The sequence below is a fragment of the Eleutherodactylus coqui genome, chromosome 6, assembly GCF_035609145.1.
Source record: "Eleutherodactylus coqui strain aEleCoq1 chromosome 6, aEleCoq1.hap1, whole genome shotgun sequence".
NCBI classification, from domain to species: domain Eukaryota; kingdom Metazoa; phylum Chordata; class Amphibia; order Anura; family Eleutherodactylidae; genus Eleutherodactylus; species Eleutherodactylus coqui.
The window spans coordinates 170,881,857-170,896,588 of record NC_089842.1 but is presented as its reverse complement, the minus strand read 5'-3'; the positions used below and the strand labels follow the sequence as shown (position 1 = coordinate 170,896,588).

The 14,732-nt window shown below is 41.9% G+C and overlaps 1 protein-coding gene across 1 annotated transcript in view; it reads left to right on the top strand.

The window, feature by feature from the left end:
• PRKCH (protein kinase C eta) overlaps window positions 1-14,202 on the top strand; it is a 161,726-nt gene extending 147,524 nt beyond the window's left edge. Inside the window, exons 11-14 of the mRNA XM_066608201.1 lie at window positions 2,561-2,699; window positions 4,376-4,564; window positions 9,503-9,646; window positions 12,578-14,202. Of these exons, the coding sequence (XP_066464298.1) occupies window positions 2,561-2,699; window positions 4,376-4,564; window positions 9,503-9,646; window positions 12,578-12,757 (652 nt within the window). The 3' untranslated portion in view covers window positions 12,758-14,202. The remainder of the gene's footprint in view (window positions 1-2,560; window positions 2,700-4,375; window positions 4,565-9,502; window positions 9,647-12,577) is intronic.
• The last annotated feature ends 530 nt before the right edge of the window (window positions 14,203-14,732 follow it).

Here is a 14,732-nt window from a genome sequence, read left to right as displayed (position 1 = left end):
CTTGAATTTTGTATTCCTCTCCTAAAATCCTCCATTTGTCTATTCTTGGTGATACATATGTAATAATAACCTGTTTATTTGCTCCTAAACTGGGATCACACATGTTTACTGTGGTTAATGAATTACTGACATCCAGGTTTTCAGCTGCTTAAGACTTCTGTAAGACTTAGTTAGATCTGTAGATGTTGGCATGCTATTTTTATCATTGTTACATAACTGAGTAATACCCTTAAAACCCATTTCTTCTGGCTCCATCTGTGATCATTCCATTTGCTTAACGTACTACATGTCTTACACTGCATGCCATGCTCCATTTACACAGTCCTACTAGACTGCAGGCAATGGCTTACTTCCATAGCCAAGATAAGGAGAAAACATCCAAAAATGTAATCTATCCAGTCCAGATCGTAGGAAAACAAACCCTCTCCTCTTTCCATTCCAGATTACAGGTTGCTATAAATTGTGCCTATATTCTACTGATGCCACCTATAGGATAGGAGAGGGGAATTTCATTTCCCCTTTGCTGTCCTACGCTATAATCCAAAGTGGAAATAGAGTATAGTATTGCTCACCCCAAGTGTAAACTTCCAATTGCGTATCCAATACTATATGGTCCATTCTCGAATAACCCCGACTCAGGTGTAGTACACCAAGAAAAACGCGTGCCATGCTGTGATATGTCATTGCATTTCTGCAGTGATCCCATACATTGCTCCTAGCAGAGGTTTAACTTGAAGCTTCTGGGCCCCAATGCAAAATGTATAACAGGGCCCCCAGCTATAATGCTTTATTCAGAGTACTGGGCTTACTATATGGTGAGGCCTAATGGGCCCCCTAAGGCTCCTGGGCCCATGTGCAACAGCATCCCCTATAGTTACGCCCCTGGCTCTTAGTATTTTGCAGGAAGGGATAGGGGCCACTGTGGAGCCTGCAAATTCTGCATCCCTATTGATGTGTCATTGTTTATACATTGCACTTTATAGACATTCAAAATTCTTTAGGATCCATAAATTCAGGGTTCATAGAACTTCTACAGAAACAGGCTGCAGTATAGTATTCAGAGGTGTAAAAACTATTCTGGGACCCAGCAGCTAATATGTGCCATTTTTACTACTGGTGTCATATTATATGGCAGAGAAGCCATTGGGCCCCATCAGGTGCAAGGGCCTGGGTGCAACTGCTATCTCTTATGCATCATGCACTAATGGATCTCTAGGCTTTACTGAACTATATATCCCATGAAGACTAGCAGCAAGAGAGCTGAATTAATTGGTGTGATATGACTAACTAGTAAGTTATTGTTAGTAGTGTTGCAAAAAAAACCCCACCTAATTGCATGAGGCAGCAATTTCATAAAACACTCAGCTTTACAAAAAATTAAGTGGTGCTGCTAAGGAAAAAATGATTGATGGAAAACCAGTGAGGTGTGAAAGAGATTTTCCTGGAATTCCGCTTATGGACAGAAAAGGGATCCTTTGTGCTTGGGCCAAGGTCAGAGCCGCAATGCAGCCCAGTGTCTCAAGCCTTTAGCACTGGGTTTATGTCTGGGAGATGTGCCCAATATACCAGTGACCACAGACCAGAATACCACAGACTGACTAGGATCCATTATACAAGGGGATGAGAAATGTCACATAGCACACTACAAACCATTTCTGCTGTAACTAAATTTATTATTAACCCATTACAGCTCACAGGTATCCTAGTTTTACTTGTTTCTCTGATGCTTCCATAGACGTTGGCATGCAACTTTTCCAAACACATTCTGAAATGAAACTGCATAGTTGTACTGGCATACATTGCTCACTCATAACCTGATAGGTTAACAAATTAGGATTGTGTATCTAGTCCATGAGGAAGCTGTATATGTTGAGTATATCAATAATTTCTTTACGTAACTGTCCATAGAATGGCCTATGCAAACAATTTACTTTCCCCTTCCTCACACATTTCTGCATTTGACACCCCCAAGATCAGTTTTTTTTTTCCTATGGACTGTGTTCAGTAAAGGTATAATATCCCTTTTACTACTATCCCATGGAGAGGCTTATAAGGAGTTGCCCCACTTCTAGCTGTTTTGCTGCAGGAAGCAGACATTGCAGTACATTGCACAGTGGCCCAGGTTAGTACCGTAGGCTAAATCCTATTTAATTGAATGGGACTCAGCCTGCAGTACCAAATGGGGCCACTACATTTTGTACGAAGATGTCTACTTCCTGCAGCAAAACAGCTAGAAGTGGAAAAACTCCTCTAATGATCAATATTTGTCGATTTATAGGGAATATTTGTAGAAAAGTTGCAGTATGCCTCGCTTTTTGTCTCATTACTGCTCAGATTTTTGTAACCATGAAGAGTTAACAACACATATTGCATATACCATTTTATTCACTGTGTAATCTTTCTTAAATATGAAAACTTGTGGTTCCTGGATTGGAATCAAAAAGACTTTTAACATTTTTTTTGTGTTTTTAGACAAGTTATTCCAGGACACTTGAATACTAGATGGATCTTTAGTAGTCAGAGGTTTATAATCCCTTCTAATTGCTTTAATTTATTACAGGGATCTGAAGCTGGATAATGTTCTGTTAGACCATGAAGGCCATTGCAAATTGGCTGACTTTGGGATGTGCAAAGAAGGGATTCGTGAAGGATACACAACATCAACATTCTGCGGAACTCCTGATTACATTGCACCAGAGGTACTAAAAATCTATGCTAGACTAAAGGTGGCCATAAACATTACATGTAAATGTATGGAGTGTCCTGGCTGTCCACCAATTGGCTTTCATAGAAGTCTGGCAACAGCCTATTTTTCACTACCCATTGAAGAGCATACACACTGAGACGAGCTGAGTGTGGATCTTAGTGGGGATATTGGAAAGAACTGCGCTCGGCTGAACCAATTTCTCTTCAACAGTTATCTAAAGTATATAAGTACCTTTAGAAGCTAGCGCTCTTAAATCAAAGATGTTTTAAAAGTGACCAACCAAACCAGGGTTGTATTGAGGTGTCATGTTTTCTCACTGGGAATTAGTTCTAAAGGCACACTCTACACCAGTGCTCCACAACCGGTCTTGTATATCAAGAGCAAATTTTATATAAGACAGCTGGTGTTGAGCCACACTGAAGAGTCAAAGAATCCTATGATCTAGTACCATGGTTTTTAACCCTGTTCACATTGCTGCTCCACCATAACTTATCACCTGTCCATAAGATATCTCTAAAAGTCCCATAGAGATGAATGGTGAGGTGGTATGCATGCTTGAACACCTCCCTATACATACTGAGGGACTCAGGAACTCCATTCTTGTGATCAGTGGGGGTTCAAACACTGGAAACCCTACTAATTGGGCACTTATCTATCATATGGATAGGTAATACGTTGTTATAGTGGCACAATACCTTTAACTGCCAGTGATATAGTTTTGACCCAAGTACTAAGTACTCTTAACCCTTTGCAATCCAATTTTGGATTCAGGGTTTCCTAGGGGAGCTTTTTCTTTCTGCCATTATACAACGGTGCCATCTGCTGGCTAGAGCCAGTACTGCGGTATGTGACATGCTGGAGAGGCCCCCGCCATCAGAGCAGCCAGTAATCTACAGTAAGAATAGCCTGCCGGACGTCTTCCAACATCGGAGCTGCTCAGCCTTCAATCGGAATGTCTTTAGATGTCAGACAGTGGATTGGAAAGGGTTAATGCTATCACATCCTTGGAGCTACTAGTGAAAAAAATCGGGAGACACATGCAAGTGGTCCAAGAGCCATGTATGTGGCTGTTGGGCCATTGGTTGGAAAACTGCCCTACAGCAATAGAGCAGGTCTCCCTAACTTAATTGCAAATTGCAACTCTGCTGTTGTCATTGTCTAAAAAAAAATCATATTAGACATAAGAAGTTGTAGGTGATTTATGAAAGAGCCATAAAACCCCCTCTGCTGTGCTCGAGATTCCTTTTTAGCATATTTCAGGATTTTATGGTGCACCAATGTGATCTTGCTGCCAACCAACATTTTTCCCATCAGTGGACTTTGGTAATACACTTTGAATGCCCAAGAAACTCCTGAAGATAATGACCATAGTACTGTACCATGCCCACCATAATAATGTTAGCCCATAATCCATTAAACAGATGCCCCTACCACTGATCATTTCAGCTGTCTTGCATGCTTCAAACACAGCAGAAATCCCACTCAATGCTTGGACTCTCTTGCTACGAATTCTATTTAGGTTTAGGTAAAGTTTTTATAGAAAAATTGATTCACTTGTACAAAAATTATAATTTAGACCCATAACGTATAAATATTGGGTTGGCAGTGATCTGTGTCTGTGACCAGCTTTAACTATTGCTTTAATGGCTATATTCTGTTGGTATACAGATTTTACAAGAGATGCAGTATGGGCCCTTGGTGGACTGGTGGGCCATGGGAGTTCTTCTCTATGAGATGCTCTGTGGTCATGCACCCTTTGAAGCAGAGAATGAAGATGATCTTTTTGAAGCTATTCTGAATGATGAAGTCATCTATCCAGCGTGGCTCTCCCAAGACGCTGTGGGAATTCTGCAGGCTGTAAGTTTCTTACTAATGTCTTCCATTACTCATACATTCGTGAGACGTTGGTATGCATAGAGTCTGCTCTTTCTACATTTTCGATTTCATTCAGCAAAATTCCTTTCTTGTTCTGAAACATGAAGAATGCCCATGATGGGTCTTTAGCTGCATAGATGAATAGGATAGGGGTGGCCTTTCAAGAGAGATTTGCAATTAAGAGCATCCTGAATGTCTTAATTAAATGTATTAAAAGTTGTCTTAAAATCACTTGTTCTTTAGATTGATAAAAAATGTATATCACATTTACACTTCACAGGGAAAATCCACCCAAAGGTGACCTTCTATGACATGGATCATATCGTTGGAGCTCAAAGTAAAAATATAGAGTGCCCAGACACTTTCCGTGTGAAACTATGTAACATCTAAGCAAAGTGCTATTATTTACTTAAAGAGGACCTGTCATTTCTCTTGCCTTGTCCCATTTAGAAAATACTTGTATTCCATACGAAAAAACAATTTGGAAGCAACTTTTCTTGGAACTCTAAATTGCATCATTCCTGTTATTCCTACTGCAAATATATGAATAAATTTCTATCTAGATGTTACTATTCCCATTGTCCCACATTATAATGACTGGGCAGAGTTAGAGTGTGTAGGGACATTCTCAGTCAATATGGAGAATGGTAACTCCCTGTTGTCCATTTATTAATACATTTCCAGGAGGTATAACGCAATAATGGCACAATTCAAACTTCTAAAAAAAAAGTGCTCCGTAGTTATTGTTTCATGGGGAATACAAGTTTGACTGAAAAACAGATGTATTACAAGAGCTGACGGGTCCTCTTAAAGAGATGGTCATAGGCTTAACGCATGTTGGGCCAATAGCTACATTTGCTGAGGCGGCAGTGGTTGTCAGCCAAGAAAACAATCAGGAGACAGACTGCCCCTATATAGCTGTCAACCAAAATCAATGGGTTCAAGAATATTTTATTAAAGATTTCCATTTAGTAAAATGTCAGAACAGTTCAAGCTCAATGTCATGGACCCTTGTTATGAACTTCTGACATGCATCAGTGATGTGTTGGAAAATCTTTTTGGTTAGATTTCCCTTTTCAGTTGGAGAACCCATCAATATTCCATGCCATATTAAGCCCTACATTATGTACCATGTTATTCATGTAAAAAGGGTTGTCTGGGTGTGAGGCACTGTTTTTAAAATCGATTCAGGCCTGTTAAAACAATAAAAGTAGGCTTGCTTATTTGTTCTCAACCTTGGCGATACTGTACTGCAACCTGCAATCTTTCGGGTCTGCTGCAACCAGGGACTACAATGGTCAGGTGCCGTTCTCCAGGCATTATGGCTCCCAGCATTTCAGTGGGGATGCGAAGAGAACGGCACCTGACCACTAAATCCCCTCATCAGTTATTGTATAGTTTGGTCACATAACCTCATACAGACAGTTTACAGATGTGTATATAATGTCATCATACAATAATGATCTACCACTTGAGCAGGAGATGTGACAAATGGTGGAGAGCAAAAAATATAGTGGGTAACGGGGAGGTGGCATTGCATTTCTGGTAATTCTTGAGAAGTAGCTATTTAAGTGATGGGATCCAAGTTATTTTTGTCTCTGTGGATTTCTTGCTATTTTTAGCGCTCTCTGTTTTTACACTATATGCGGAAATTGAATGTATCTTCTCACCACTCCCTGGGAACCCTCTACGCTAAGTGTAAAATTCCATGGGGTTGCTTAATCTCACTTACTTCCTGTGGAAGCAATGGAATTTCTTTCTAAGTAAAGTTTGCATTATAATTGTAGGCTTGTAGGACTCATGCCTTAGGCCGGCTGCACACGGTCGTGACAGGCTCCGCCGCGGCGAAGCCCGTCACGGCGCCCCCCCAGAGACCCCATACTTACCAGCGGATCCGGCGTCCTGGGTCCCGCATGACGCTTCGGCGTGATGCGCCGCAGCGTCATGTGACACGCCGGCCACATCACAAGACACGCCCACAGCATCACATGACGCGGCCGGCCGTGTCATATGATGCGCCGGCCGCGTCATATGACGCGGCGGTGGTGGGCAGAGAGGCGATTTCACACTATCTTCCGCTGTGCTACAGCGGAAGATAGCGTGAGCGGACAGCTTCCATTGACTGCAATGGAAGCCGGCCGCGCGCACACCCGTGGCAAATAGAGCATGCCGCGGGTGAGGATGGGAGATTTCACGGTGCGGAATTCCGCGATGGAATTCCGCACCGTGAGCATTGAGCTATTAGGTTTAATAGAGCCTAATAGCTGCGGGCAACGCGGTGGATTTTCGCCGCGTTTAACGCGGCGGAAATCCGTCCGTGGGAAGGAGGCCTTATAGTTTAATAGGGATAAATATATATGTCTGCCGCTACTACTGGTGGTATAGATGGATAGATACGAACTGGACGGATCGAGATAAAAATAGTATCCATAATGCTCAGATCAAGATAACATTGTCACACTCGAATTGAAATTAAGCACATCCAAGCAATTCACTTCTCTTTTGTTATCTCCACATCTTGGGAATATATTAATCCTTACCATAAATATCCAATTTATCTGATTTCTGGAACTTGTTCTAAATGTGTCGCTTACTTTCCCCACCTGCTAAAGCTGTAACAGAACAGTATTCAGCATTCCGAGGTGGAATTTCTTCTTTGGAGATATGCCAATGCAAACTTGACTGGCATCAAGTAGTTATGAATGAGATGAACTAACAGAACATCTTGATTTAATGTGGCCAGACAGACAGAGTAATAAAACTTATTTCTTCTGTTGCTGTATACTCAGCAGAGCTTGGCGCTTCTTGCATAAAGGGTACTTGATATTAGAATTATGAAGGAGCCTTCTGTCTGATTTATTCTCAGTCAGGAAGAATAGTCGGGGTTAGGGGGTTCTGGGGTTGGGCAGGGATGCTAGATTTGTTCTAGCACATTGGACATGAACAGTGGTGTAGAGAGATGGGTGAAGATAAAAATGGCCCTCCCGTTATGGTGCTAGCTCTTACCACATAAAGGTGTAGTGGGGAAAACAGATGCCAAGCCCTTTGGTCCTAGGTGGCAAAGCCATGACCCTTGGGCCATTTTTTCTATCTTTGTCTGCTCATGGTACAGTTTTTTCTGCTATTGGGTGTTATCCAGATTTTAGAGTGTAAGTACTGTAGCGAAAACCCATGTAACTGCTATTGGACCTTGGAGAAAGAAGAGGACCATATTCATTGCGATTTGGGTCGTGAGGACCTGCACAATCCAAGGCGGCTGGAGGATTGCCCCATGGAAACAGAAAAACATTTTTCTACCTTTGACAATGGATCCTTCAAGGAAGGGATGCACAGAAGAAGATTATGAGGGTGATGCATACCGGATTAGACCGTCTCCAATAACATTATAACCAACTCCAAAGCCATCTCCATTCATGATGTGCAGTTGAGATGTTGTTACAATCTTGCTGTTCATCTTGTTCAGTCTGCTGGTTAGACCCTGAAGAATCTGTTGATACTGGCAGAGGATACAGATAGGGACTGATAGAGGCAAGTTTAGCGTATATAGCAGGAGTATCAGGAGGCAGTTACCATGTATTTATCTGTTCTCTTGCAAGGGATCAGCATAGGTATAGACTAGGGCTTGATAGAAATGTCCTCTTTCAACCTTTTATAGAATGACAACCATGGAAATTCCTAGAACATCAGTAATCTGGCTCTTACATATCCAAGTCAAGAGCTTGTTCGCAAAGAAGATTTGCAGTATGTGTAACACTTGACTTTATCTACTGCCTTCCAAACCTTTCCGTGCATCAGCTACTTCACTATATTCTGTGCTCTATTCATCAATGATTTACAAGAAAGTTTTTGGAATTTTTTGTATAACTGGATGAATCCAGGTTCCCCAAGATTGATGGTAGCATCCGTCTTGTATTGACAAGTTTAAAATATCATTGATAGAGACAATCTCCTGATGACTGATGTCCTTCAGAGAAGGTCAGCTACCGTAAGACATGCAGCTGCTGAAAATGTCAACGTGCCTGGCACAGTAGTCTTTACAGTAAGGGCTTGGCTCGCTGCCTCGAGTCTGACACTGATGACAAGTGCTGAAAACTGAGCTGAAAATGATGAGTAAGAGGAGAGTTTGTACATAATCATTTAAAATAAAGGAAATAAATGCGTAATTCATAAATAAATATTTATACATCTGAATAGAAAAAGTGTAATTAAAAATATATAATTTCTCTGCCCATCATTTTAAAGGGGTTGTCCGATTACTGAACAACATTTCTACAATAGCCTCAGCTGCCTTAAAGGGATTGTCCAGTTGGAAACTATTGATGACCTGTCCTTGAGGATAGATCATCAGTAGTACATTGGCTGGGGTCTGCCTCCTGGGGCTCCTGTCAATTGGCTATTCTCTGAGCAAATGTACTCATGTCTGCAGGAATCAGACAGCTCTATCCTCCCAGCAGTGGCCTGACTTGGTACTGCAGGTAACGTTCCCATTGATTTAATAGGAACTTGGACTGCAATACAAAGCCTAGCCAGTGCAGTGGGAACAGAGCTGTCTGCTTCCTACAGAAATCAGCTCTGTGCAGAAGTGTACTGACCTGACAGGCAGCTGACCGGTGGGTGTTCCAGGCCACCTCCCACCAATCTACTATGGATGATTTATCCTGAGGACAGGCTGTCTATAGTTTCCAACTGGACAACACCTTTAAAATAACAAACAGAATCTAGCACTGTTGCCTTGTTGTCGTCTCTGTGATTGTTGATGATGTCAGCAGAAGTCACCTAACCACTGTACCCAATCAAGCCTTCTCTTTAAAGCCGCTGCACGATGGAGCTTGTTTAAGCAGATGTGACCCATAAGGAATATTTGTGTAAATTTAGAGTTTCCCTGCACTCATTGCTTTCATGTGTTTTTTTCTTTTGCAGTTCATGAAGAAGAAGCCTAGTAAAAGGCTGGGGAGCTTGGCATTGGGTGGAGAGAAAGCCATTCTGTGGCATCCATTTTTTAAAATTATTAACTGGGATCAACTGAACAAGAAGGAAATTGAACCCCCATTTAGACCTAGGATTGTAAGTATACATGGTGCAGCAAAAATGACATGTTAAAGGGGTTGTCTCGCGGCAGCAAGTGGGGTTATACACTTCTGTATGGCCAAATTAATGCACTTTGTAATGTACATCGTGCATTAAATATGAGCCATACAGAAGTTATTCACTTACCTGCTCCGTTGCTAGCGTCCCCGTCTCCATGGATCCGTCGAATTTCGCTTTCTTCTGGCGTTTTTAGACGCGCTTGCGCTGTGCGGTCTTCTGCCTGGTGAATGGGGCCGCTCGTGCCGGAGAGCTGGTCATCGTAGCTCCGCCCCATCACGTGTGCCGGTTCCAGCCAATCAGGAGGCTGGAATCGGCAATGGACCGCACAGAGCCCACGGTGCACCATGGGAGAAGACCCGCGGTGCATCGTGGGTGAAGATCCCGGCGGCCATCTTGGTGAAGGAAGAAGGAAGACGTCGCAGAGCGGGGATTCGGGTAAGTAATATATATATTTTTTTTTTTTAACACATCCCTTGGGGTTGTCCTGCGCCGAACGGGGGGCCTATGGAAAAAAAACAAAACTGTTTCGGCGCGAGACAACTTCTTTAACTTTATTCTGTGGGTTAATACGATTACAGCAATATCTAATTTCTATAGTTTTTTGTTGCGCTACTTTTAAAAGAATATTTGTGGTTTCTATCAGTATCCTTTTGAGGTACATATTTGTTGATCGCTTATTACAAAAAAATTTATTGGAAACAGGGTTTTCAAAAAAAGCACAATTCTGGTGTCATTTATTTATCTGATGGCGATCACTATGCACGTTAAATTATTAATAGATCTGACTTTTACGGATGTGGTGATACAAAAAATGTATGTTTGTTTTTTATATGTGAAAAATGTGAAGGGGATTTTTAAACTTTTTATATTTTTTTTTATTTTTGTAATAAATTTCAACTTATTTTAACGTATTTCTGCTGGCATTCTATTAGGCTCTTCCACATGCACGGCCAAATAGGCAGAAATACATGGCAGCTCTAGGGGTCTTCACAAGACCCCAGGCTACCACGACACCTGAACCGCACCCCACAATCTCATTACAGGGGGGCTGTTTGGGATACAGAGGGAGCTCTCTCCCTCTGTTGGGTCATTTCAGCGTGTTGTCCAGTTACTCAACAACATTCCCCAGATAGCTGCAACTGTGTTACAATAACATTGCAGTACTTACCCTTCCTTTGTTATGGGGAAGTCACTTGACCACTACAGCCAATCAGAGGTTGCAGTGTTGAACTCCTGGCAGGTCGCCCAGTATGTTAATGCTGATTCCAGGAGAATGACTGGGACACTGCAGCTTCTGCAGTGGTCAGGTGACTTCCTGTGACCTCATCCTTCCACAACAAACACCCGGAGGAAGGTGGGTCTACTGCGCTGGATCCTCACAGCAACAGTGGGGTAAGAACAATTCTTTTTGTTATTTTAACACAGTTGCAGCTATTAGGGGAATGTTGTCAAGTAACTCGACAACCCCTTAAAATACTGCTGTCAGAATAAGGCATATAATGGTTGAAATCTGCAATTGGAGTTATCTCCGATTGCAGTTGGTTGTAAGCTGTCAAAGACCGCCAGCACCTGCCACATATGGAGCGGGCTCTGCTGCTGGGCCCACTGCATACATCCCACGTCACCAGAGGGAGTAGAGATGCAATTTTGCTTGAGGAGGTTAACTTATTTTTATAGGTTTGAACAGGTGGAGTATCCCACAGCCAGCTATGTGGAAGGTTCTGCGCAAACGTCCTGTTGAAAGATGGAACCACAGATTTCCTGTTCCAGCTGCGGCAGAAGCCATATCTGTAGCTCGTCCTGGCACAAAATCCCCGGGATTGTTTCCTTGTGGAGAAAGACGGCTCTGTACACTTTCCTACAGGTTATAGCGCAAAACACATTCACCTTGGGGGAGTCGTGCATATGCTCCACGTAGACATGTGGGCCCCCCACCCCAGATTCCGACGTTTAATAACTGTGCCTTGAAGGTGGAAGGCGGCTTCATCACTAAAGATTCCATGAGACCATTGTTTTCCATTACAGTATGCTACTCTTGCAGAAAGAACGTCACCTCGTTTTGTCATCCGGTTTCAGGATATGTAACAGTTGCATTCGGTAACATCACAAACTTTTGCGCAGAATCTTCCACGCAGTCGGCTGTGGGACATCCAGGTCTCTGCTTGCTCTGACTGTGGCTTTCTGAGGACTTCATGTAAAACTTGCACAGACGCGCTCTGCTATATCCACGCCTACTGGTGGACGGCTGGATGATTTTCGCTTAGAGATGCAACCTTATTCCTTAAAATTGGAGCACCGCTTATGAATTGTGCGCCGACTTTGTGGAACTTCACCAAACTTTGTTCAAAAATGATGTTGCACACTAATAACAGGCTGGTAGACGTGAAAATCGAGGACACAAAACACTCTTTTGTCTGCGTTGGCAGCCATTGTGCCTCACATCGCCCTAGCGACGACTATGACAGAATAAAACTTTTTGGGCCTCATTTAGCATAACTTTCTATCAGTAAGACATCCTTGTTGACCATAGCAACCAATCACAGCGCAGTTTTCATTGTACCTCAGCAGCTTGAGAAATGAACGCTGCACTGTGATTGGTTGCTATGGGCAGCAATGATCTCTTACTAGTAGACAAATTTGGTAAACAAAAATTTTTTTTTTGTTTCCATTGATATAAAATGTATGTATTTGAGGATCCTTAAACGGGAGTGATGAGGGGGTCACATCAGATCATTTGTAATAACCCAGTGTAATGTTTCAGAATCATTCCAGACTGGGTATGTGTGACCGAGCCGATCTGGTACAATGGAGGCTCTATGGTGACCTACATAACTTTATATTTTGTATATACCTGCTAGCCATGTACAATATTTGATTGGCAGCTAATGTTTCCCTTTCACTCCATAGAAATCCAGAGAGGATGTGAGCAACTTTGATCCCGAGTTCATTAAAGAGGAAGCATTATTAACCCCTATTGATGAAAGGTTGCTTCCAATGATTAACCAGGATGAGTTCAGAAATTTCTCATTCACGGCACCGGAATCCCTGAGCATGTCACAGGAGGGAAACGCTCGGATGCTGCGATGAGACCAGATAAGAGGTTTGCTCCAGACAGCACCAAGAACATAGCTTACATGCCTTTGTTGGTTTACTGCAGCCTGGGAAGATGAATTATTTATCACACTGGTATTATATCTCCATGACCTGAATTTAAATCACCTCTCGGCATTCGAGAGAAGAAGGGATCCAGCATTTGACACGTTAATGACGGTGGAAGAGTGAATTTCTCCAGAGCATTAAACTTTACATTCTTGCTGAATCTCAGTTCATCTAAGCCCAGCATGCAGGCCACCTAAAGAAGATTTACGCTGCAGGCTAGAACTCCAGTCTCTGTTACAGAGCCGCTGTGTATGTGAATGCTAACATTCTTTGCGTGAAGGCGACACGGTGCATTCCTGCGTGTGACAATTGGCTCAGGAGAAGCAATTTCAACCCAACCGGTCATTTTCATCCTATAGCTACCGTATTGTGGGTTGTATATTGACTATTGACCCAACACAAGAAAACTTTTGAGAAGGGAAGAATTCAGTATTTATAAGAAAGGCGGAAACAGCATAAACAAGCAAAAAAAGGATACGACTGTTACAAGGATACTGACAGAAATAAACTGACAATAGCCATGTCCCGATGCTTTATGAAGGTTTGCCATTTCACATTAAATGACAAAATCATGGCCCATCCTGAGCTACGAGGCCAAAAAAAATGTCTGCTAAGTATAGTTTGTATTTGGAACTGAAGAACAAAGAGGAAATAAAGAGATAGTCAGTGGCCAGAAACAGATGGTTGCTGCCAGGCAGTAAAAGTAGGACAGTTATATAAGAGCACAAAGTGTGGAACAAGCCAATTTCTTGATGTTTTCCAATTTTCGATGCTTCCTTTTTCTTTTATAGATCTTCAGTCAAAGACTATAAAAAACCAAAAGCACAAACACGTGAGACTTAGAAGTCTGTCTACTGTACGTTCTGTTGTTAATTAAGCTAGGGTAGATTCTTAGTTGGGCTACAACTTCTCTATCAATGTTAGGCTATAGCCAGATTGGCAACTTTGGTGCCTTGAAGTAGCTTCTATGGCCGAGATGACCCCAAACCATGGTGGGCTATTCCCTTGAGCCAGCATCACTTCAGGAAGTTAATGTTGCTTCATCAATAATGTGATCATCTATAGTTCCTGATCATGTCATCCATGGTGGTATCCCAGTAGAACATTTAGCCATAGCTTAAAAAAACTTGTGATGTTAATCTATAATAGTGATGAGCCAAAGCCTGAAAGCCCGATTAATGGTCTGCTCCATCGGCAGATGTGCAACATTAATGTAATAGTGTGAATTATGAATGCGTGTGCAAATGCAATACATTCTTGAGTTTTTACTATATATTCTCAGAAATGAAATGTAAAAGAAAAAACTGAAAAAAAACATTTTAACTTGCTTATTGGAATATTCTGACTTTTAGAAATATATTTATAAGAATAAATGTGTGTCATGTCTGTATTTTCTCTAACTTAGTCTGCTTGTGGAAATTTCTTTGATTTGGGCACTTCTTGGTCTACCAAGAGTCTACTAACAATAACTTGATTGGGTTTTCCATTCTCTTCAGAGAAACCCACTCTTTAATTCACCTGCAGTGCCTCCATAAGGAAAACAAAGTCCTACATTCTGGTGGGTCCTCAAAAGTCAAAGACACTCTTTGTAGCCAAACTCTATTTTGGCTAATTGATGGAAATTCTTAATTTCCTAATTGTTTATCTGGAGAGCTAATATATATATATATACATCTTGGCCTGATGTGGTGTGGTTTGTTACCAAAAGAACACTGCCCTTCTGTGTGTGCATTATCTACCACTATATGCTATGTCTCACACTCATAATCACCATAGCATCTACAACAAACTCCATGCCTCACACTCATCATCACCATAGCATCTACAAAAATCCTCATGCCTCATCATCTACATCCACACAAGTGACACGAAACAACAACAGTTTTGCGAAGTTGCAAAATCT